General features: G+C 43.0%; 1 protein-coding gene across 1 annotated transcript; it reads right to left on the bottom strand.

Annotated features, from left to right (window-relative positions):
* Nucleotides 1-1,073: 1,073 nt before the first annotated feature.
* LOC114430723 (NACHT, LRR and PYD domains-containing protein 12-like) lies at nt 1,074-17,523 on the bottom strand (the record flags this gene model as incomplete). The annotated part of the gene is made up of 9 exons (XM_028398688.1): nt 17,461-17,523; nt 13,685-14,045; nt 12,157-12,203; nt 9,152-11,006; nt 8,406-8,571; nt 5,165-5,322; nt 4,879-5,052; nt 4,001-4,047; nt 1,074-1,579 (listed from the first exon to the last, which is right to left on the bottom strand). Coding segments are annotated over exons 2-9 (3,243 nt in total), but the record flags the coding sequence as incomplete, so codon positions are not given.
* Nucleotides 17,524-19,544: the final 2,021 nt, after the last annotated feature.

The following is a 19,544-nucleotide window of genomic DNA, read 5'->3' as shown; positions in this document are numbered from 1 at the left end:
TGCTCAAGGTTTCTTCCTCTTAAAGGGAGTTTTTCCTGCCACAGTGCTCTTAGGGGGTTCCTGTGAAGCGCTTTGAGACAATGTCTGATTGTAATATGCGCTATATAAATAAAACTGAATTGAATTGAATAGAATTGAACGCACCACGACAACGCCACAAAGATTTAGCGCAGTTAAAAGCAGCGATCGTAGCGCGCTCTGACCGGCTGTGCTTCAGGGTTGGTTCAGAAAGGTCCACAGCTGCGTGGTAGCGCTGCAGTGTCTCTCTGAGTCTTTCTTTGTGTCTTTGCTTCTTTTTAACGTCCCGGGCAGGAGCAGGTGAGTGATCGCAGTTCCGCCGACGTCACAGGTGGAGGAAAAAAAGGGCAATCGGGCAGTTCAACACAAATTTTAGAATTCAAATGTAAATGTTTCTGATCCATCACCAGAACACTGGGAAACACATTTACTACCCTTTGTGTCATCAGGGACAAAAATGTCCGCTTCTAAAAACTGCTCTAAAAACTGAACAGATTCATATTTTTCTGCATCAATATGTGGAACAACTTCAGGACTGCTCAGAACTACCAAACATGACATCATTGGAGGAGTTTAACGCTTTAAATGCCAGGTAGATTGCATGATGCAAATATTTCATGTAAACATGCACAAAACAAGTTATTTTACAAGTTGGGAGGCTCAGGCATTATTTTATATCTGTCATGTCAAAGTTTATCCAAAATATTGAGTTGGAGTTATTAGTGTTTGTATTGCAGCAGTTTTAAATGGTGTTTTCCACTTAGGTCCATTAACTCCTATTATAATACTACATTTTAATATCAGAGCCATAACAACATGGAATCATGCATTTCTTAATGTAAGGGTTTCATTTGTGAGGACATGTCAAAGTTCATGATCATAAATTCAGCTTCACATTCTTCATTTCACTGCTTCTAAGACAAAAACATGTTCTGACCTGAAATCACAGTCAGTGATTCAAATGAAAGTGAAACATCATCAACATTTAAAGCACAAAGTTGAAGCTGCTGTCACTTCCACACACTCTGCTTCTACACACAGCACAGACTCACTGAGGAACCAGGATTCAACCCAAACCCAGCATGTAGAGGCTGAGTGAATGTGGTGCTGAAGGTGTGGAGGTGGATCAGTGTGTCAGAGGAGACTCTGTAGAAGGACAGAGTGCCAGCAGGACAGTCCACATACACTGCTGCTCTGTGAGAGACAGAGGAGGAGGAGATGGATGTGTCAATGTCATTGTGCCAGACAGAGTAACCACCATCAGTGCAGATCAGACTCCAGGACTGATTGTTTCCTCCAAACCTGCAGTCATCACTGAGTCCTTTCCTTCTGATTCTTCTGTAACTCACTGATATATTAACCCCTCCTCTCCACTCGACCTCCCAGTAACAGCGACCAGTCAGAACATTTCTACACAGCAGCTGAGGATACCTGTCAAATCTGTCTGGATGATCAGGATATGGCTCCTCCTCCTCTCTCACACATGTCACCTTCCTGTTGTTGTCAGACAGTTTGAGCTTTGTGTACACTGAGTTTGTGTCGACTTCAAGTTGACAGAAATCTGATGGAGAGAAAAAGACACAGCTGCAGTTTATCATCTGACACATCTGATGGCTTCAGTCTGTCTTTACTGACTGATGTGTTGTTCATTCATACAAAGTTTATCATCAGACTTTTTGTCACTAATGTTTGAATGAACAAACACACAACTATCAGCTTTGTGTTCAAACACAAACTGGATATTTGCAGCAATGTGAGTAAAGACAGACGACACATTTAGAACATGAGAAGAACAGCAGCATCAACTGTATCATTGGATAAAGAGCATCATCCAAAAGCTCCTTCATCAGAGTCTGGAGGAGGATCTGGACTGAAAGACCAGACTCAGACCTCCTGATCTATCCTGATATTGTTCCACTGTTACTATTGTAAATACTTATTCCGCTTCTGTATTATTCTCCTTCGTCTGGACACATTTTCGGCGCGGAACTAGTCCCACAGCTTTAATGTGAGCGACCTGAAACTTTTACAGGACGTCCGGCTGTACCGGGACACCTGTGCTATGACTTTTCTTTCCGTTCCTACGTACGGTTTTCACGTAAATCGCAAAAAACCAGTGGGCGAACGACATAGACGGTGAATGCGGAGAGAGAGAAAAAAAGGCAAAAGTCACAAAACCAGGGAGGAAGCCGAAAACTGAGGGAGCCGTTTCCATGGTAACCTCCACAGGTGCTCTTACTGACTTCTCTGATTACATCATCAAAGATGGCCGCTCCCATTAACAATGCATTGGGTTCATTCAAACCAATGTAACTACACTGTATTGATCCATACAGAGGCAGACACACACACACATGCACAACCATACAGGAACATACACAACTACACTCACACACACACACACAGACACACACACACACACACACACACACACACACACACACACTGATTTTCAAAATAAAAGCCTCCAAATCATTACAGACCTTACTAGGCCTGGTAAACTACACACAAGCCACCCACAAATATGCAGACACACACTATACACACCTGCCAACACACAGACACACAAACATGGATTTTCAAAATAAAAGACCCTGCACAATAACAGGATATGGATGACGTGTAGATTTTCAAAATAAAACACTTAAACATGTTTTAACATTCATTAGGGAGTGTCCCCCACCCACCCCACCGCCCTGGCTGAGAGCCCAGTCTCTTCCTTCTCATCAGAGGTCCCTCGTTAATCGCGGGGTTACGTTCCAAAAATAACCCGCAAAAGGTGAAATCCGTGAAGTGATGGGCTTTATTTTTTACAGTTATTCTAGATGCTTTAAGGCTGTGAACCCCTCACTACACACTTTATACTCCTTTCTCTCCTGTTCAAACACTGTCAGAGTTCAAACCTTCATAAAAATAAGTCCAGTGTTACAGAATGAAACCAAAGCAAAAAAGCAAAATAAAAGGAAATATAATAACTGAAGATTAAAAAAATGGTTTGTGAAATGGAAGTTGTGGCGGCTGCACTAAAATGAATGATAAGTTAATGTGGTCTGTTCAGAGCTGTCAGTAAAAGCTTGTTTAACTGGTTTCGGCTGTCCCGCCTAACAAATGAAGAGATTGCTTCCAAAACGCTATAAATTCAGAAAAAAGTGTTTTCTTTCCCAAAAAGAAATGACAGTTGAAAGAAATGACAGTTGGAAAGCTGCCCCGTGATTGGTTGAATGGAAATGCTGCATTGTGCTGAAAATCAGGGTGTTTGTAGCAGATTGGGAAAAAAGGGAAGAAGCGGTGCAGGGAAACATGGCGGATAACGTGTTTTGTTACTAATTGATTAAAAGCTTTAAACAGAGACCCCGTGCGAAACTTATTTTGGTGGTAACTCGTTTTCTTAAACAGTGGCGTTTCTCACCCTAACCCTAACCCTAATAATGCTGCTCACAGCTCAGTGTCTCAGTGTCTTCACTCTTCAGTCCATCAGTCCAGTCTGACCCTTTGGATGAGATTCTTTGTGTCTGAGTCCTGCCTGCTTTTGGACTGTGGAGCTGTTTATTCCTGTGTTTGGACCTTTTCAACCCTTTTTGGTCTCTTATTGGATTTTGTCTTTTGTCTGCTTTGGTTGTCTCTGTTATGTCCCAGGCTGAGGGGAAACCCACACACAGCATGTCTGCACCTCCCCACTCGTCCCCACTCTCAGATCGGCAGCTACACAGGCTGGTTTCAGTGTTAGGCTGCAGTTCATGAACTCAGAGCTGAGCAGTGCCCAAACAAACACAGAGACACTACAACACACTAAAGCTCCCTAACAAGAGAAAAAAGGAAAACCAATGACAAAGCTGGAACCTAAAACTCCTGCTGGGGAGTAATAAACTCCAGTAAACACCAAAGAAATCCAACCGCCGAGGCTGCGCTACAACGGCTCTGATGGACTGATAGAACACTGACTCATGTACAATAACATGAGGAAAGACTGAGTCAAACTTACACTTCCTCAGCCCAGGTTTTAACCTCTGCTCTCCACCACGCTCCACCCTGCAGGAAGAAACACAGTCAGAATGATTTTCTAACCAACATGAGTCCAAACTGCTGATCAACATGAAGCAGAGTTCCTCAGTTTGTCAGAGACACACAAACAGACTGAAACTCATCTGTGTCGACTCCAGAAGAGTCTCTCCTGATCTGCTCTGTGTTTATTCATGTCCTCCATTCTGTGAAATATTGCTCTCTGTCAGTGCTTTACTGTAAAATCCTCTTCATGCAGCAACAGTGTAGGTTTGATCTCAGCATTGTGCATTTATCCAAAGCAGCAAACAAGCCACACTGTCTCTGGCTGTTTGTTCCTTTCACTCTATATGCAAACACAAGCCTGGTTCACATGTGTCATGGATGGAAGAGTTTCTGACACACTTCAAATAAATACATTCACTCATGTCTGTGTGTAGTTTTTACAGTGATAATATTGTAGTGTCTCCCTGCTCTCTGTCTCTGACTGAAGGAACTCCTCCTTCTACCATTGTGTTGTTGTCTCCTCTGAAGCTTCACATATGGATTGTTTCAGGAACATTTGTTTGTGGAAATAATTCAGTGGTTCTTACAGCTGAGGACATTAATAAGTAGGGCATCATTTAGTATTTGATCTGCACTAAGTGTGACTGAAAATCAGTCTGTTTGTATTTTGACATGAAGAACGTGTATAAAGAAAAGTGAAGTTAACATGATGGACACTTAATGATGGAGGAAGATGAACATCAGGGATCAGTGATTATTTCTTCTCTGCAGTTTCAGTCCATCCATCAACAGCTGTGGATATATGAGCTAAACTGACAGACTGAGGAGGACTCATGCTCTGTGGTCTCTGTGTACCTGAGAGTCTTCAGACTACAATCTGGACTGTTGCGTAAAGCAGACAGCAGCTTCACTCCTGAGTCTCCTGGATGATTGTAGCTCAGGTCCAGCTCTCTCAGATAGGAGGGGTTGGAGGTCAGAGCCGAGGCCAGAGAAGCACAGCCCTCCTGTGTGATCAGACACCCTGACAGACTGGAGGGACAAAACATGTCATGAACTCAAGAAGAAAGAAGGAAAATCCAACAGATCTTCAACATGAACATGAAGCAGAATTTAACTGATGATCAACAAGCTGGATCCTGACCTGAGAGTCTCCAGTCTGCAGTCTGGACCCCCTAATCCGTGAGACAGCTGCTTCACTCCTGAATCCTGCAGGTCATTATTATCCAGATCCAGATCTCTCAGACTAGAGGACTGGGAGCTGAGGACTGAGGACAGAGCTTCACAGCTTCTCTCTGAGAGGTTACAGCTGCTCAGCCTGAAAGAAATGAAATGTGTACATTTAACAATACTGAATAATTGTAAAAAGTAGAGCAGTGCAATGAAAAAAACAATTCTACAACATGAAAGGACACTATTGTCTAAGCTTAGTAATGTCAGTGGTTATAATTTGTGAATTATGTTTGTACATTTTTTATTATTAATCATCTGTCATTTCTATGGCAGAGAACAGGAATCAGCCAATCAGAAAAAAATGTATTGTTGCCAGGTGAGGTCTGAGATTCAGCTGCAAGCACACGGTGCAGCAGACGTTATGGCATATAGGGCAGGCCAGGAGTGAGAGACAGGGAGCGGGTTTCCTTCTATATTGATCCTCCCTTTGTGTTTCAGTCACTTCATGTGAACTGATTGTGTGCTGATCAACACAAGCAGACACATCAGCACAGATTCATGTGAACTAAGTTACCTGTTGTGCAGCTTTTTTTGGAGGCTTTGGGTAATCTGTTTCTAATCTGTTTAATCTGATCTGTTCTGTGAAGTCTCTAAAACCTGACAGTGCAGCTGATGGCCTCATTGGGAATACAGTGAAACAGAAATGTGGTTTTTGTGGTTAAAGTCATGGTGGCACAGAGGTAGACAGTAACAGATGTAAACATTTTGTTCTAATAACCTGTTAGTGTAGTGCTACCATGAGGCTGACAGAACTGTTCCATTTTCAGTTGGTTTTATATTTGTCATCATGGCTTAAAATAAATAAGGAGTTATTGAATCTCTCAGTAATAGTTGTTGAGTTAACCCTTTACTTCTGTCAGTATAATAGCTGTTGAAATCCACCAGAATGCAGGAAATGGCTTCTACTTCATCCAAAATGTTCTGGGGGAGGTAACTCTGATACTTTTCCACATTAAAACCATACAGCCTGTCCTTATTAGCTTTAGATATGATTCCAGCCTCAGACCTTTATGGTGTATTTCCAGGCTATTCTTTAAGGTCAGTGACTTCATATTGTTCATCTTCAGCAGTTTCTGTTTCATAACTTCCTAATGTTCAAAGGTTTTCTACTTTTCACAATAAAACAGCTTCATCTATTCAAAGTGTTTCAGCAACTTAAATTCAGACTGCAGATTCTCCAGCAATTCAGAGCAATCCTTCACATCATTCAGAGCAATGCTTCAGCTGCAGCAACCAAACTTTCTTCAGGAAATGCTTTCTAGTTAACTTTGTGTTCATAGTGTGTCAATTCATATTTTCGTCTTGTTTAATGAGTTGCAGTTTAATGTTATAGATGTACTTGCACAATCCATCAACATTTAATCTCTTGAGTGAAGCCTACATCTAGAAGGTTTCATTCCTAAATTTGTTTTGTTTGTAACCCAGTTTAAAATCCCCACATGTTTTAATGAGTGTTGATCATTTCAGTTCAAGTTTAAATGTGTAAGCATTTAAAATGTGATTTAAAAGGGTAAAAAAGTGTTACATGTTTGTTGTGTTATGTTAAAGAATGTTGCTGAAAGATGTCCCCACCAGCATAGATGGGGTTAATAACAAGTGACAGGACCGTGAGCATGGAGGAGTGTGACACAGACTAGGAGAGGTGTGTCGGAGAAACATGTGTAACAGAGATTTTCTGTGTTCATGTCTAAGTTAGCAGTGCGCAAAACGGTGTGTAACTTGTGTCTTAAGGTTGTTGACAGGACAATCTGTGAGAAGAAGTCTAGCAGCATACTGAGAGGCGGGAAGACTTTCAGCACGAAGTTCAGACGGTTTATGTTTTGTGCTAATGCTAAAACTAGCTGTTAGCCACCTGGAAGAATAGATTCAAGTCAGTTGATGACAAGTGAAGGGACTTTTTCTAGCTCTAGTTGGACTCACTCAGTCGACTGTTTGAGGAGCTCATCTGCTGTTTTCCACCTGAGGACAGAGAAGAGACACGGACGGAGGTTGGAGCCACTAGGACTTGGGAGTTTCTTCCGGCAAGAAGAGAGGATAAGAGACAGTAGACGGAGTCTGTGGTGAGATGCTGATGCTGAGCCTGCTCCTGTGACTGTTGGAGGATGGGACTGGAACACCTCAGGTGCTTGTTTTATTTTGCTCAGAGAGTGAAGCGGCCATTAAGTTTTGGGCGTCCACGAACACAAGCACCGCATCAGGCCTGCTGCGGTATATGTCAGTCTGTAATCATTTAAGTTGCTGCTTTATAGAGTGTATTAAGGTGTGGGGGCCACAACTTTTGTTTAAGTGACCTTGAGGTTGGTAAACTGAGTTTCTGAATTCATTAGAGGGTTAAGAAAAAAGGTTATATTGTGTTTTTGCCTCCAAACACCTGATATACAACTGAAAACAAAACCATGCTGCATCTCAAAGAGCTTTAGTAAACCCAAACCTCCCTTATTGATCAGACAACTTGACAAGAGTAGAGTTACAAAATCATAAACTCAAGAACTAAACCCCTACAGACATTCAACATCTGGGGTTGGGTGGGGTTAGTAATGCATCATAAGTTCAAAACATAAGCAGCAAAATCCAACCGATCAACCAATGAAATGTGAAGACTGGATCAACACCCAGATTTACCCTGACCCGAGGATCTGCAGTCTTAGGACTTCAGAGCTCACCCCACCACAAACTTTACATCACAACACATAAAACTATTGAGACTGACCTCAGAGTCTGCAGTCCACAACTCTCCAGAAAACCATGTAGCTGTTCCACATCCTGCAGGTGGTTCCCACTGAGGTCCAGATATCTCAGCTGGGAGGGGTTAGCCTTCAGAGCTGATCCCAGAGAGCTGATCTCTGACAAACCACAGCCACACAACCTAATAAAACAATACAAGACATTGATAGAGCCATTGATACCACTGATCATCTAATAATATGGGATAACATTAAAACATACAGATTACTGTTACTGGGAGGGAAGAAAATAATAATTATTCACTGAATTACTGAGCAACATTTGAACATATGAGTAGATCTGATTTGTCATCAGAGCAACAGTGACTGAAGATACACATGTCTGTGGTCCTTTTCTGTCTGTCAGTCCTGACAGATGATTTAAACACTGGACCTCAGCCTAATAATAACATTAACTGACCTGAGAACCTGCAGTATGCAGTGAGGACTGTCCAGTCCAGCACATAGCTGCTTCAGTCCTGAATCCTCCAGGTTGTTCCAGTTCATGTCGAGCTCTGTCAGATGGGAGGGGTCGGACTTCAGAGCTGAGGCCACAACTTCCCAGTGAGTCTCTGAGAGTTTACAGTCAGAAAGTCTGTGATGACAGAAATATCAGAACATTATGAAAGGGACACTTTAAGTAGTAGCAGTGATCTCATTTGATCTGACTGTTTGACATGTAACAATAGTTCTGATCATTCTCATCGTCTCATTTTGACAGTGTATTTCAGTTTATTTCCCTGTTGTAGGTTCTTCCAGCTGATATTGCTGAAAGATAAATTCTTCTCTTTCATTCAGAGACTTTAAAGAGTTATTCTGTTGTGTGACATCCTGATTGAACTGTTTGTGTAATGGTATGTGTCTGCATGTTTGCATACCATGATGTTGTGCTGCAGTTTTTGCAGTCTTTGTATCTATGTAGTTTGTGCAGCTCTTTGGCCACATGCAGCTGTTTTAACTACAAATACAGTCAGATTTATTGTCCATTCATTTAACAGCTTCAAACAGAAACATAAAAAACAATGTTTTCACAGTAGAAGAACATTCGAGACAAAAACACAGCTGATGTGATGTGTCAATGAACACAAGGAGCTCTGTTAGAGAGAAACATACTGTGTGAATGTGTCTAAGAACTAAACCAGTAATCTACACTGATTGGTCACATCTGGACTCACCTGAACTTTCTGCAGTTCCTCACAGCTGGAAGCAGTCTCAATCGTCCTTCCGGTGTTGTGTTGTATTTCATCAGGTCTAGCTCATCAAGAACCTCCTCTGACATCTGCAGCATGTAGGCCAGAGCTGAGCAGTGGATCTCAGAGAGTCTCTTCTCTGATCTGTTCTCTGACTGCAGGAACTCTTGGATCTCCTGATGCACTGAGAGGTCGTTCATCTCCATCAGACAGTGGAAGATGTTGATGCTTCTGTCAGGGGACACTGTATCAGTGCGTCTCTGTTTCAGGTTGTTGATGGCTCTCTGGATGGCCTCTGAACTGATCTCTGTCTGACCCAGCAGGTCTCCTAAGAGTCTCTGGTTTGACTGCAGGGAAAGACCATGAAGGAAGCGAACCATCAGGTCCAGGTGGCCAGTTTCACTGTTCAGAGATTTCTCCATCACTTCGTCCAGGATGTCATCGAGAGATGACCTTTTTTTCTTACCCAGGAATGGCCAATACCTCTTTTTCTCTCCCAGGAATACCATCAGCTTCTTAGTGTCCCCATCGATGAAACAGTGTATGAGGTGGAAAGCAGCCAGAAACTCCTGAACGCTCAGGTGAACAAAGCAGAATGTTGTGAATTCCTGTTTCCTACTTCGCTCTTCTTTGAAGATCTCTGTGAACACTCCTGAGTACACTGAGGCTTCACTGAAATCGATGCCACACTCTTTCAGATCCTTCTCATAGAAGATTATGTTGCCCTTTTCCAGCTGTTGAAGAGCCAGTTTTGCTAGTGACAAAATGCACTGCCTGGACTTCTCTGGTCCACATTTCTCTTTGGTCTGATTTGCCTGAAACTTCAGAAACTCTGCATACACCTCAGTCAGGGTCTTGGGCAGCTCTCCTCCCTCTCTGGTTTCCAACATGTCCTCCAGAACTGTAGCAGTGATCCAGCAGAAGACTGGGATGTGGCACATGATGTGGAGGCTTCGTGATGTCTTGATGTGGGAGATGATCCTGCTGGCCTGCTCCTCCTCTCTGAACCTCTTCCTGAAGTACTCCTCCTTCTGTGGGTCAGTGAACCCTCTGACCTCTGTCACCACGTCCACACAGTCAGTAGGGATCTGTTTGGCTGCTGCAGGTCGTGTGGTTATCCATATGCGAGCAGAGCGTAGCAGTTTTCCATTGATGAGGTTTTTCACCAAGATATCGGTGGTGGTGGACTTAGTTACATCAACAGAGTGATCATCGACATAAAGGTCCAGATGAAGGCGGCTCTCATCCAGTCCGTCAAACACAAACAGAAGCTTGAATTCGCTCTCGTCGTAGTTGCTGTTTCCTGATAATTCTAAAGCAGTAAAGATGTAGTTAAGAGCCTCCTCTTTGATGCCCTTAGCCTCTGGGATACATTTATGAATGAGGTTTGCCAAACTGAACTGTTTTCCCATCAGTGGATTCAGCTGGCGGAAGTAGAAGGGGAAAATGAGATGCACATCTTGATTGGCTGTTCCTTCAGCCCAGTCCAGCATAAACTTTTGCACCAGGAAGGTCTTTCCAATTCCTGCGATTCCGTTGGTCAGCACTGTTTTTACAGGTATGTATTCTCCAGAAGGATGTTGGAACATGTCTCTGGGTTTGACAGATGTCTCAGTGTCTCTGGGCCTCCAGGCTTTCTGGATCTGTTGGACCTCATGCTGTGTGTTGATGTGTATGTCAGGGCCGGCTGTGATGTACAGCTCTGTGTAGATATCAACCAGACGCTTTTTATCTTTTGCCCAGCCTTCTCGTGCACACAGAATCTTGCCCTTGAAGTTTGATTGAAGAATTCTTTGGTAATATGTGATGTGGCGTGACTCCGGTACTGGAACCATCCCATCTGTGTCAAAGACAGTGAGTAGTGTTAGTGTGTGTTTACACATATAGGCAGACCTTGTCTGTCTTAACTAACTTTCCCAGGCAGCTCAGTGTGTTCCTACAAAGATCCATTATCATCCAAAAAACTAATTCATCTTGGCAATGCTATGGCTAAGAGAGTAAATCAAGGCAACTGAACACATGGATGGTCTTTGTTGTTTTCTGTAAACATTTCACTGCTCCCCCTAACCACCTTCACTCATGATACAAACTACTAATAAATAAACTTAACTTGAGCTTCTATGGTAATATAATGAAACATATTAAAACATATGAGTTTTAATAGACAATCAAGTGTCAGTATTAGTGTGAGTGTAATGTGGTAGTTTTGTTTTGGCAACACTGACACTAGCGTAGAGTTTTAACACTATTGTCAGCCAGTGTTACTTTCTAACACCTGTCAGAGTTGAAATATACAATCTGAATATTGCATCTTAAGTCTGACAGACAAAGCGAGTGATTAGAGCACCTTAAACACTGCAGTGTTTGGTACACAGGCTGGATTCAGTGTTAGGCTGTAGGTCATGAACTCAGAGGGGAGCAGTGCCCAAAACAACAAACAAAAAGACACTAAAAACACTAAGGTTCCCTAACAAAAGAAAAAAATGACAAAGCTGGAACCTAAAACTCCTGACCCAAAAACAGGAGAACAAAGAAAAAGGGCGTCTCCCTCCTACAAGCTGCAGCTACACATGACAATATATACAGAGCTACTTACAAATGACAATGACTGATCCAAAAGCAAGATGGACTCCAGCTACACAAACACATCAACACAACAGGTACTCAGACACAGACTAAAGACACACAAATCATCTGGCTCATGTGAGAGTGGAAGTGAGGAGGACATGAGACTAAAAAGACACCTGGGACATGCTAGCAGGTCACAGTCAGTCCATATTCACTCCAATGACATCACATCCAGACGTTTGATGGACAAAAGCCTTTTTCTTGTTGCATATGTGGGTCAGAACAATAAGGATCCAGTAAGTGTGCAATGACACTGTGACTGAATACAAGAGACAAATGTCCATTAAAGACAGGACTTCTGATGGACTGATAGAACACTGACTCATGCACAATAACATGAGGAAAGACTGAGTCAAACTTACCCTTCCTCACATCAGGTTTTAACGTCTGCTCTCCACCATGCTCCACCCTGCAGGAAGAAACACATTCTGACTGTGTTATATCAAAGGCTGTCATGTGTGTAGCTACGTTGGTTGGCAGCATCAAAACACATGTGAGACAGTGAGTTCGAGACACAAGAGATGGCAGCCAAAAAGAACGTCTATATAAGGAGCTATTCTGTAATGAAGCCTGTCAGTCATGTAAAGTTCACTAATGAAATTAGTTCATCATAATAATAACTGATGCATGGCATCTAACAGGCTAATCACTGCACAATAGTCCTAACAGTCCTCTTAAGGTCTCCAGAGTAGCAACATGTCTAACGTGGTTTGAAACTATGCCAGAGGTAACTGCTGCCTTGTGCTGGATATGATTATTAGTATTGGTTGTTATTATCTGGAGGATAGTATGTCTGAGTGTTTTTTCCTATGGTGTTGGTTGTATAGTCCTCAATCTATTTGTGTTGTGGCTGATGTATGAGACCTGTTTCATTTGCAATATGGCTGAAATAAACTGGAATTAGTCATTGATAAGCCACACTGTCTCTGTTTCTTTCACTCTATATGCAAACACAACTAGGGATGTCCCGATCCGATCACATGATCGGAAATCGGCCCGATTACGTGATTTCAGACTCGATCGGAATCGGACATTACCTCCCGATCAGGACTCGGATATATATTTTTTAGGGCTGTCAAAGTTAACGCCTTCTGTGCAGGGTGGCTCTGTGTCTTGTAGTGCAGGGGTATGACAGCTGCTTTTGGTGCGACAGGTCCTGGTTCGAGACCTCGATGTGCTGCGTGTGTGAAATCTCCCAGTGTGGCGGCACACGCACACACAGGCCTGTCGCTAAACAATAAATCAATTAATTGCACGATAACTTTAAATGGGCTCGATAAGTTTTTCGGCCGCGATAAAGTACATTTGCACGCTTGTTTGTTTTCCTCTCTCTCTCTCTCTCTCTCCCTCACGCTGCCAAATAGACTGGATGACAAAAGGCGTCACTCCGGTGCGTCGTAGCGTATAAAGTGTGCAAAGTCCGGCCGTCAGATTTAATACCAGACCACGGTCAGCTCGCTGTCTGCGTCGCCACGGTGCGTCACAGCGCTGCAGGGCTTGGACGCTGGTTACAGCAACACAGAGAGCTGTGAAGCTGCACAACACCGGTTCAACACTTCGACACAATTCACCACAAGACTAAACATGCTTATGAATACAACGTGCCATCAAAGAGAGTCCGCGTTGTACGAGTGAAGTTCTCTGCCTTCTTACTGGCGGCAGCGCCACCCAGTCTAGTCCTCTTGCCCAGTCCTCTGGTGCCATCTCTGCTATTTTATGTGTTTCTGTCTACATGGTGGCGTTTTTAAAATTCGCTGATGCGCATACACACACGCAAACGCGTGCGCACACAAACAACTGACGTTAACACGATGGACATTTAATGATGGAGAAAGATGAAGATCAAGGCTCAGGGATTTCTCAGACACACACTGAAAGAGATGTTCTCACCTGTGGACAGCTCCATCACTTCCTGAAGGATCCGAAGGATCATCTTTGACCAGATCATTCTGCCCCATCTTCACCAAAACCATGTTCATGACTTTAATAGAGTTCTCAGTGTAGGTCTGCAACATCTGGTCCACTGTTTGCGTCCGGGTTGCTTTTTCAAGTTTATACTTTGGGATCGATGGGAAGTCTTCCGGAGGTCTCTTCTGGTACATGTACCACTTAAACTTTTCAAAGTCCTCTTCTCCTAAATCCTCTAAAGTCTGCAGAAGCACCTCTGGAGGATGTGCCATCTTGAGAGGTCTTCAGAGGTCTGTCTGTCCTCTCCTGGTTCTGCTGTGACCACAGGGTTCCAACAGGTCTTCTGTAGGATTTTCAGACATCAGAGTACAATTAACTAGAGTCTGGTGATGTATGTTACTTAGTGTGCACAGATGCTAAAGTGTTAAATTTGAAAGAAAGCTAAATCTCCTGTCATGGTTTCAGCCAGGTCTTTTATTTTGTAGTTCATTTTCTGTTTGTATTAGTTTTAGTTTTACTAGTCACTTCCTGTTTTATTTTGAAACTCGATCTTCCCCTGGTGTTTCAGTTCTGTTTACTTCCCCTTCCTCATGTGTGCTCCCTTCCCCCTCCTGTGATTACCTGCTCCGCCCTAATGTGCTTCACCTGTGTCCAATTGTCTTCCCGCCCTCCTGTGTATAAAGCCTGTGTGTTTCCTGCCCCTTGTTGCCAGTTCTGTTGTGAGTTGTCCTGCGACACAGCCGTCCAAGCAGCCTTCCGCTCTTGTGATTTCCCCAGTGAGTTTTCTGAGTGAGTTTTGGAGTTTCTTGTGAATGAACTATTTTGGATCTGACTACTGTTCGTTGCCTTCGCCCTTTGTGATACCTTTGCCTCGCGGTCTGAACTCCTGTGTACCGATTACTGCTTTGGACTTTGACCACTGGTTTTTGCCTGTGCCCTTTTGGATACCTCTGCCTCGTGGACTGAACTTTTGTGTACCGAACCTAGCCTGTAATAAAACTCTGAGTTTGCTTTCACCTCCGGCTAAGTCTGCATTTGTGTCCTCCATCTTACAATTCTCCTGACATCTCTATCCACAAAAAGCAGTGTTAATTATGATCCTCCTGCCGCTGATAAGCTAAACCTGGATGACACTGTGTCCTTTTCAAAACCTATGAAAGTGGGACCTGAACAGACCGAAGTCACCTGACACACACTTAGTGCCAAGACAAAAACACACAGAAAGAGAAAAATGAATGCTGATATCAGTGGAGTATATCCTGTGCCAAAGACAACCTACATGACTACAACCAGGAACTGAAAAATGCAAGACAATCCTTTTTTCAGAGATTATTGTTAGAAACAGTAACAATGCTCGCACATTGTTTGCTGTTATAGACAGACTGACAAACCCAGGAGTACCAGTCCCAGCTGAACTGCTGCCCAAAAAGTCCTTCCCTTGATAATCTGCCTCCAACCTTTACTTGTTGTTGTTGATTTTAACTACGCAGCTTCAGATGTGTCCAAATGGTAAACTATTCTCTTCAGCCAGGGCAGTTTCCTCGATCCCTGAAAACTGCAGTAATTAAACTTTGTCTAAAAAAAGTCCAACCTGGATGCTTCAGCTACAAATAACTACAGGCCAATATCTAACCTTCTTTTTCTGGGAAAAGTCAATGAAAACATTTCCTAACAAATCCATGCATTTTGGTGTGGAACAATCATTTGAATGAATTTCTGGATTTGAGCACACCACAGCACTGAGACTGCACTTATTAAAGTCTTGAATGGCCTACATCTGGAAATGATGCATCCAAAGTCTCTGTCTTATTACTGGACCTTAGTGCTGCATTCAATACAGCTGATCACAACCATCTGATCGACAGCCTGTGTTCTTCATCCCCCCTTCACTTTTGCAGGAATATTATTTCAACAATAAATAAAACTTAAAAGCAGTTTTAATAAAGAACATTAATGATGAACAAGACAACAGTGTCAATAATATAATAACTAAATACAGCTATATTATCTATGTAGAAGACTGTTGATGAAGATTCTCAGTCATCCAGGTCATCATACGTAGGGCTGTCAACCAGTCCCCCTCCGGCAGTTTCATAGTCCTTAGCCAGTCGTTAGACACACCTGGCCCAGGCAGCCAGAACATGACAGGTAACTATGGAAACATTTATTGCTATTGTTTGTAAGATTTACCCAGACCCACCCACTGAGGTCTGCAACCACATATAAACCATGTTTCCACCAAACAGTTAGAACTGATGAAGCTGCTTGGATGAGCAGCGAAACGTCTTCTAGAAAACTCTACAAGTCCAGACGCCTTGCTTCAATCTTCTCTAGGTATGTAGAAGACTCAAAACCTGCAGTTCCCCTTTCAGCCTCTGGGGCCTGGCTCCAACAGTGAGCCCATCCCCACAGAGCTCCATGTTGTAAAGTCCAACTTTACAGTAGAAATAAACAGGTTTACAGCCTGAGCTAACCATGGAAAATAACATCTGTATTATTGAATACAGCGTGTCATTTTCACTTACATTTCATTTGTTCTTCTTTCTACGTGCACCACTTTATTTTGAGTTGTTAAAGTGAGTAGATTAGTTGCCCAGTTAGGGGGCAACTGTAATGTTTAATAATTTCTTTAATTTGAAAAAAATGCTTTAAAAAGAGAACAAAGGTAAAAACTTTCACTTCACATTACCCCCAAAAGGACCGGATCGGGACTGACCTCACATTTTTAACCTCACATGTAACACCTTCAGGTCACAGCCAGGTTCTTACTGTATGTACAGACTGAAGGGGATATTTGACATCACATATGTTTGTGGTGGATAAACAACACTCTGTGAAGTGTTTGGGGTGGTTAATAGACTGTCCAAAATGCTGTAAAGGAAGTTAGATAAGTGGACTGAAGACATGAATGGGTTAACAGTAGATACAAGTGATGAGTGCAGTGTCATCCAGCTGTCAGACCGGTTCTGACACTCCCTGCATTTCTCACTGATCATGTGACCTGAGAGTTCTACAGTCTGCTGTGACTGGAACAGAAAAACACTACAGTAACACAACTTGTTCTGAAACAGCTGTTCATCTGCTATAAAAGTCATCAAAGAGCAAAGAGAAAGCAGCCAATCAGCAGCAGAAACATCTGTACTGTACCATCAGTCAGTGATGCAGCACAGTGTGATCAGACATGGAGAGATTTCTCTGGAAGGACTCTCACCTGCTGGATCAGTTCAGATGGACTTACAGACACTTTTGTCCTGCTGCTGTCTGACAGACAGGAAATGGACAAAAAGCAACTCCATAAAAACCAGGACTTTAAAACAGGACACCTGATACACAACTGTGAACATCAGCAGCTCAGTGAAACAACACAGAAAATAAAATCACTGTTTCCTAAAACAAATCTGCTAACACACAACAAAGAAGATTTACATTCAGGATTTTTTAAACTGTGCAGCTCAGTGAACACAAACATCACAGAAAGTCATCCAGTCGGAGCGGTTCTGACACTCCCTGCATTTCTCACTGATCATGTGACCTGAGAGTTTCGTTCAACTACAAGTAAAAAACACACTGATAAACTCAGCATAAACCAACATTTTCTATTTAAAGTGGTTTTAGACAAGTTGTTCTGAGTTTGAGAGAGGGAGCGATTGTAGAACAGACGTTTCAGTTAAACAACAATAAAGATCAATCAGTTACACTGCAGTAAAATCAATGAGGTGGTCAAACTGATCACTGATCAGATATTGACAGATTCTCACCTGCTGAGTCAGCTCTGACTTCCAGAAGTTTCCAGCTTCATGTGTGGAGCTGCTCATCTGCTGCTGTCTGTCAGGAAATGAACAAGAAGTAACTCCAGAGAAACCACGCCTTGAAAACAGGACACCTGACACAACACTGACATGAATGGGTTAACAGTGGATAGAACAGGTCTGAGTGCAGAGTCACCCAGCTGTCAGACCGGTTCTGACACTTCCTTCATATTTCACTGATCATGAGACCTGAGGGCTGATTGTAAAGAAAAACACCAGAAGTTACACAACTTGTTGTGAAGCATCAGTTACAGTGTGACTCTGACCTGTGTTGTTGTGTTGAGCAGATGGAAATGCACTGTGCTGCTTCAGACATGACTTTCATCTGTCAGCTTTGCATCACATGCTACATGACTGCAAAACACTTTGTGCACTTCTTATGTCTGTGTCTGTGTTTTTACAGCAGCAGTGACATCATGAGCAGAGCAGCTCCTATTCCTGATTCGATTCCTGTAGTTCCTAGAATCCATTAAAGTAGACTGGGAGGAGCCTTTAATTACTAGGAGCCCTTCCTCTGGAACCAGGTGTAAATTTGGATTAGAGAGGCAGACACCACCTCCACCTTTAAGACCAGGCCTACAACCTTTGTGTTTAGCAGGTGGTGCAGCTAGTCCACACTGTAGTGTGTAGGGCTGATAATCAGAGCTATAGACATCAGTGTTTCTCCTACCATTATATCAGCAGGGTGCCCTGTCCCCCCAGCAGCACCCACTGACCCTCCTTGAAGGTCCAGTTCATTTGATTGTCTTTACAGTATGTCTCTATGGCGTCAGTCCTGGAAGTAGTCTGATCTGATGAACTCAGAACAAACCGACATTTTCACAGCAGGTGTTTAAATGCTGTCAAATCATACAAACTCCACTGTGGTCATGAATGGGTTAACAGTAGTAGTAGTATGGGTTAACAAGTGATGAGTGCAGTGTCATCCAGCTGTCAGACCGGTTCTGACACTCCCTGCATTCCTCACTGATCATGTGACCTGAGAGTTCTACAGTCTGCTGTGACTGGAACAGAAAAACACTACAAGTAACACAACTTGTTCTGAAACAGCTGTTCATCTGCTATAAAAGTCATGAAGTGTCTGAAAGACATTTCCTGATTCACTTCTACTGTCTGTCCACTAGATGGAGCTCAGCAATCAATGAGCTACAGATCAGCACAGATCGATGACTGGTCTGAATCCTTCAGATCATTTTTGCTCCATATTTAATACTGTATCATTTTCCAATAAAAACATACTACATCTTAAACCAAGCCCAGTGGAATCTGTTGCCTGGCAACACTTAGGGAAGTCACCATCCAGCTCCACTCACATCTCAGTAGGCTACAACCTCCTCACAGCTGCACATTGATAAGCTGACTTATTGAAATTCTAAACACCAGTTTACAATGAGTTGATCCTGTTACAACCAACCTACATTCTCTTTATCAGGGCTGACCTGGGACTAAAATGTGGCCCTGGCATTTCTGTCCATGGCGGCCCACCATGGTTATTTATAAGTTATGCATACCAGAGCATATATGTGCTGTTCAAAGATGAAATAAAGCACAGTAGACTACATGGAAGAGAGTGGCCATGCTAAAAACATTCTTGTAACACTCAGAGCTTTCATCTGGGGAGAGATGGCCACAGGGCCACCATTCCCATCTTGAAGCTAAAGTGGCCGTCAAAGAAACGCTGCTAAATGTAATGTGCTGTTTACACCAAGTCACCATGACAACAAGTCATAGCACGATTTGTAAACAAAGCAACAAAGGCAACAGTCACTCATCTACTGCTCCCGTACTTCTACCGGCTGACAGGAGCTATTCTGACTCCTGCTCCGGTCCCTGCTGGCTCTCGCCTCTCCTCCTCCTCCCTCTGTGTTACTACTCTGCTGCTCATTAAAGCTGTGTGCACTCTGACGGCCTGTGCACTCCATGGACCTGCTTCTGCACTGATGTGGGCCCTGCACCTGCTGCTGCTACAGTGTGCTGCAAACATATCTGTGGTTTTGGCACTAAGCAGCCACTTGTAGGCTTTTGAGCCTTTT

This window comes from Parambassis ranga, unplaced genomic scaffold, assembly GCF_900634625.1.
Source record: "Parambassis ranga unplaced genomic scaffold, fParRan2.1 scaffold_27_arrow_ctg1, whole genome shotgun sequence".
Lineage (NCBI taxonomy): Eukaryota > Metazoa > Chordata > Actinopteri > Ambassidae > Parambassis > Parambassis ranga.
The sequence above is the reverse complement of the archived record's forward strand: the minus strand, read 5'-3'. Positions and strand labels throughout refer to the sequence as shown.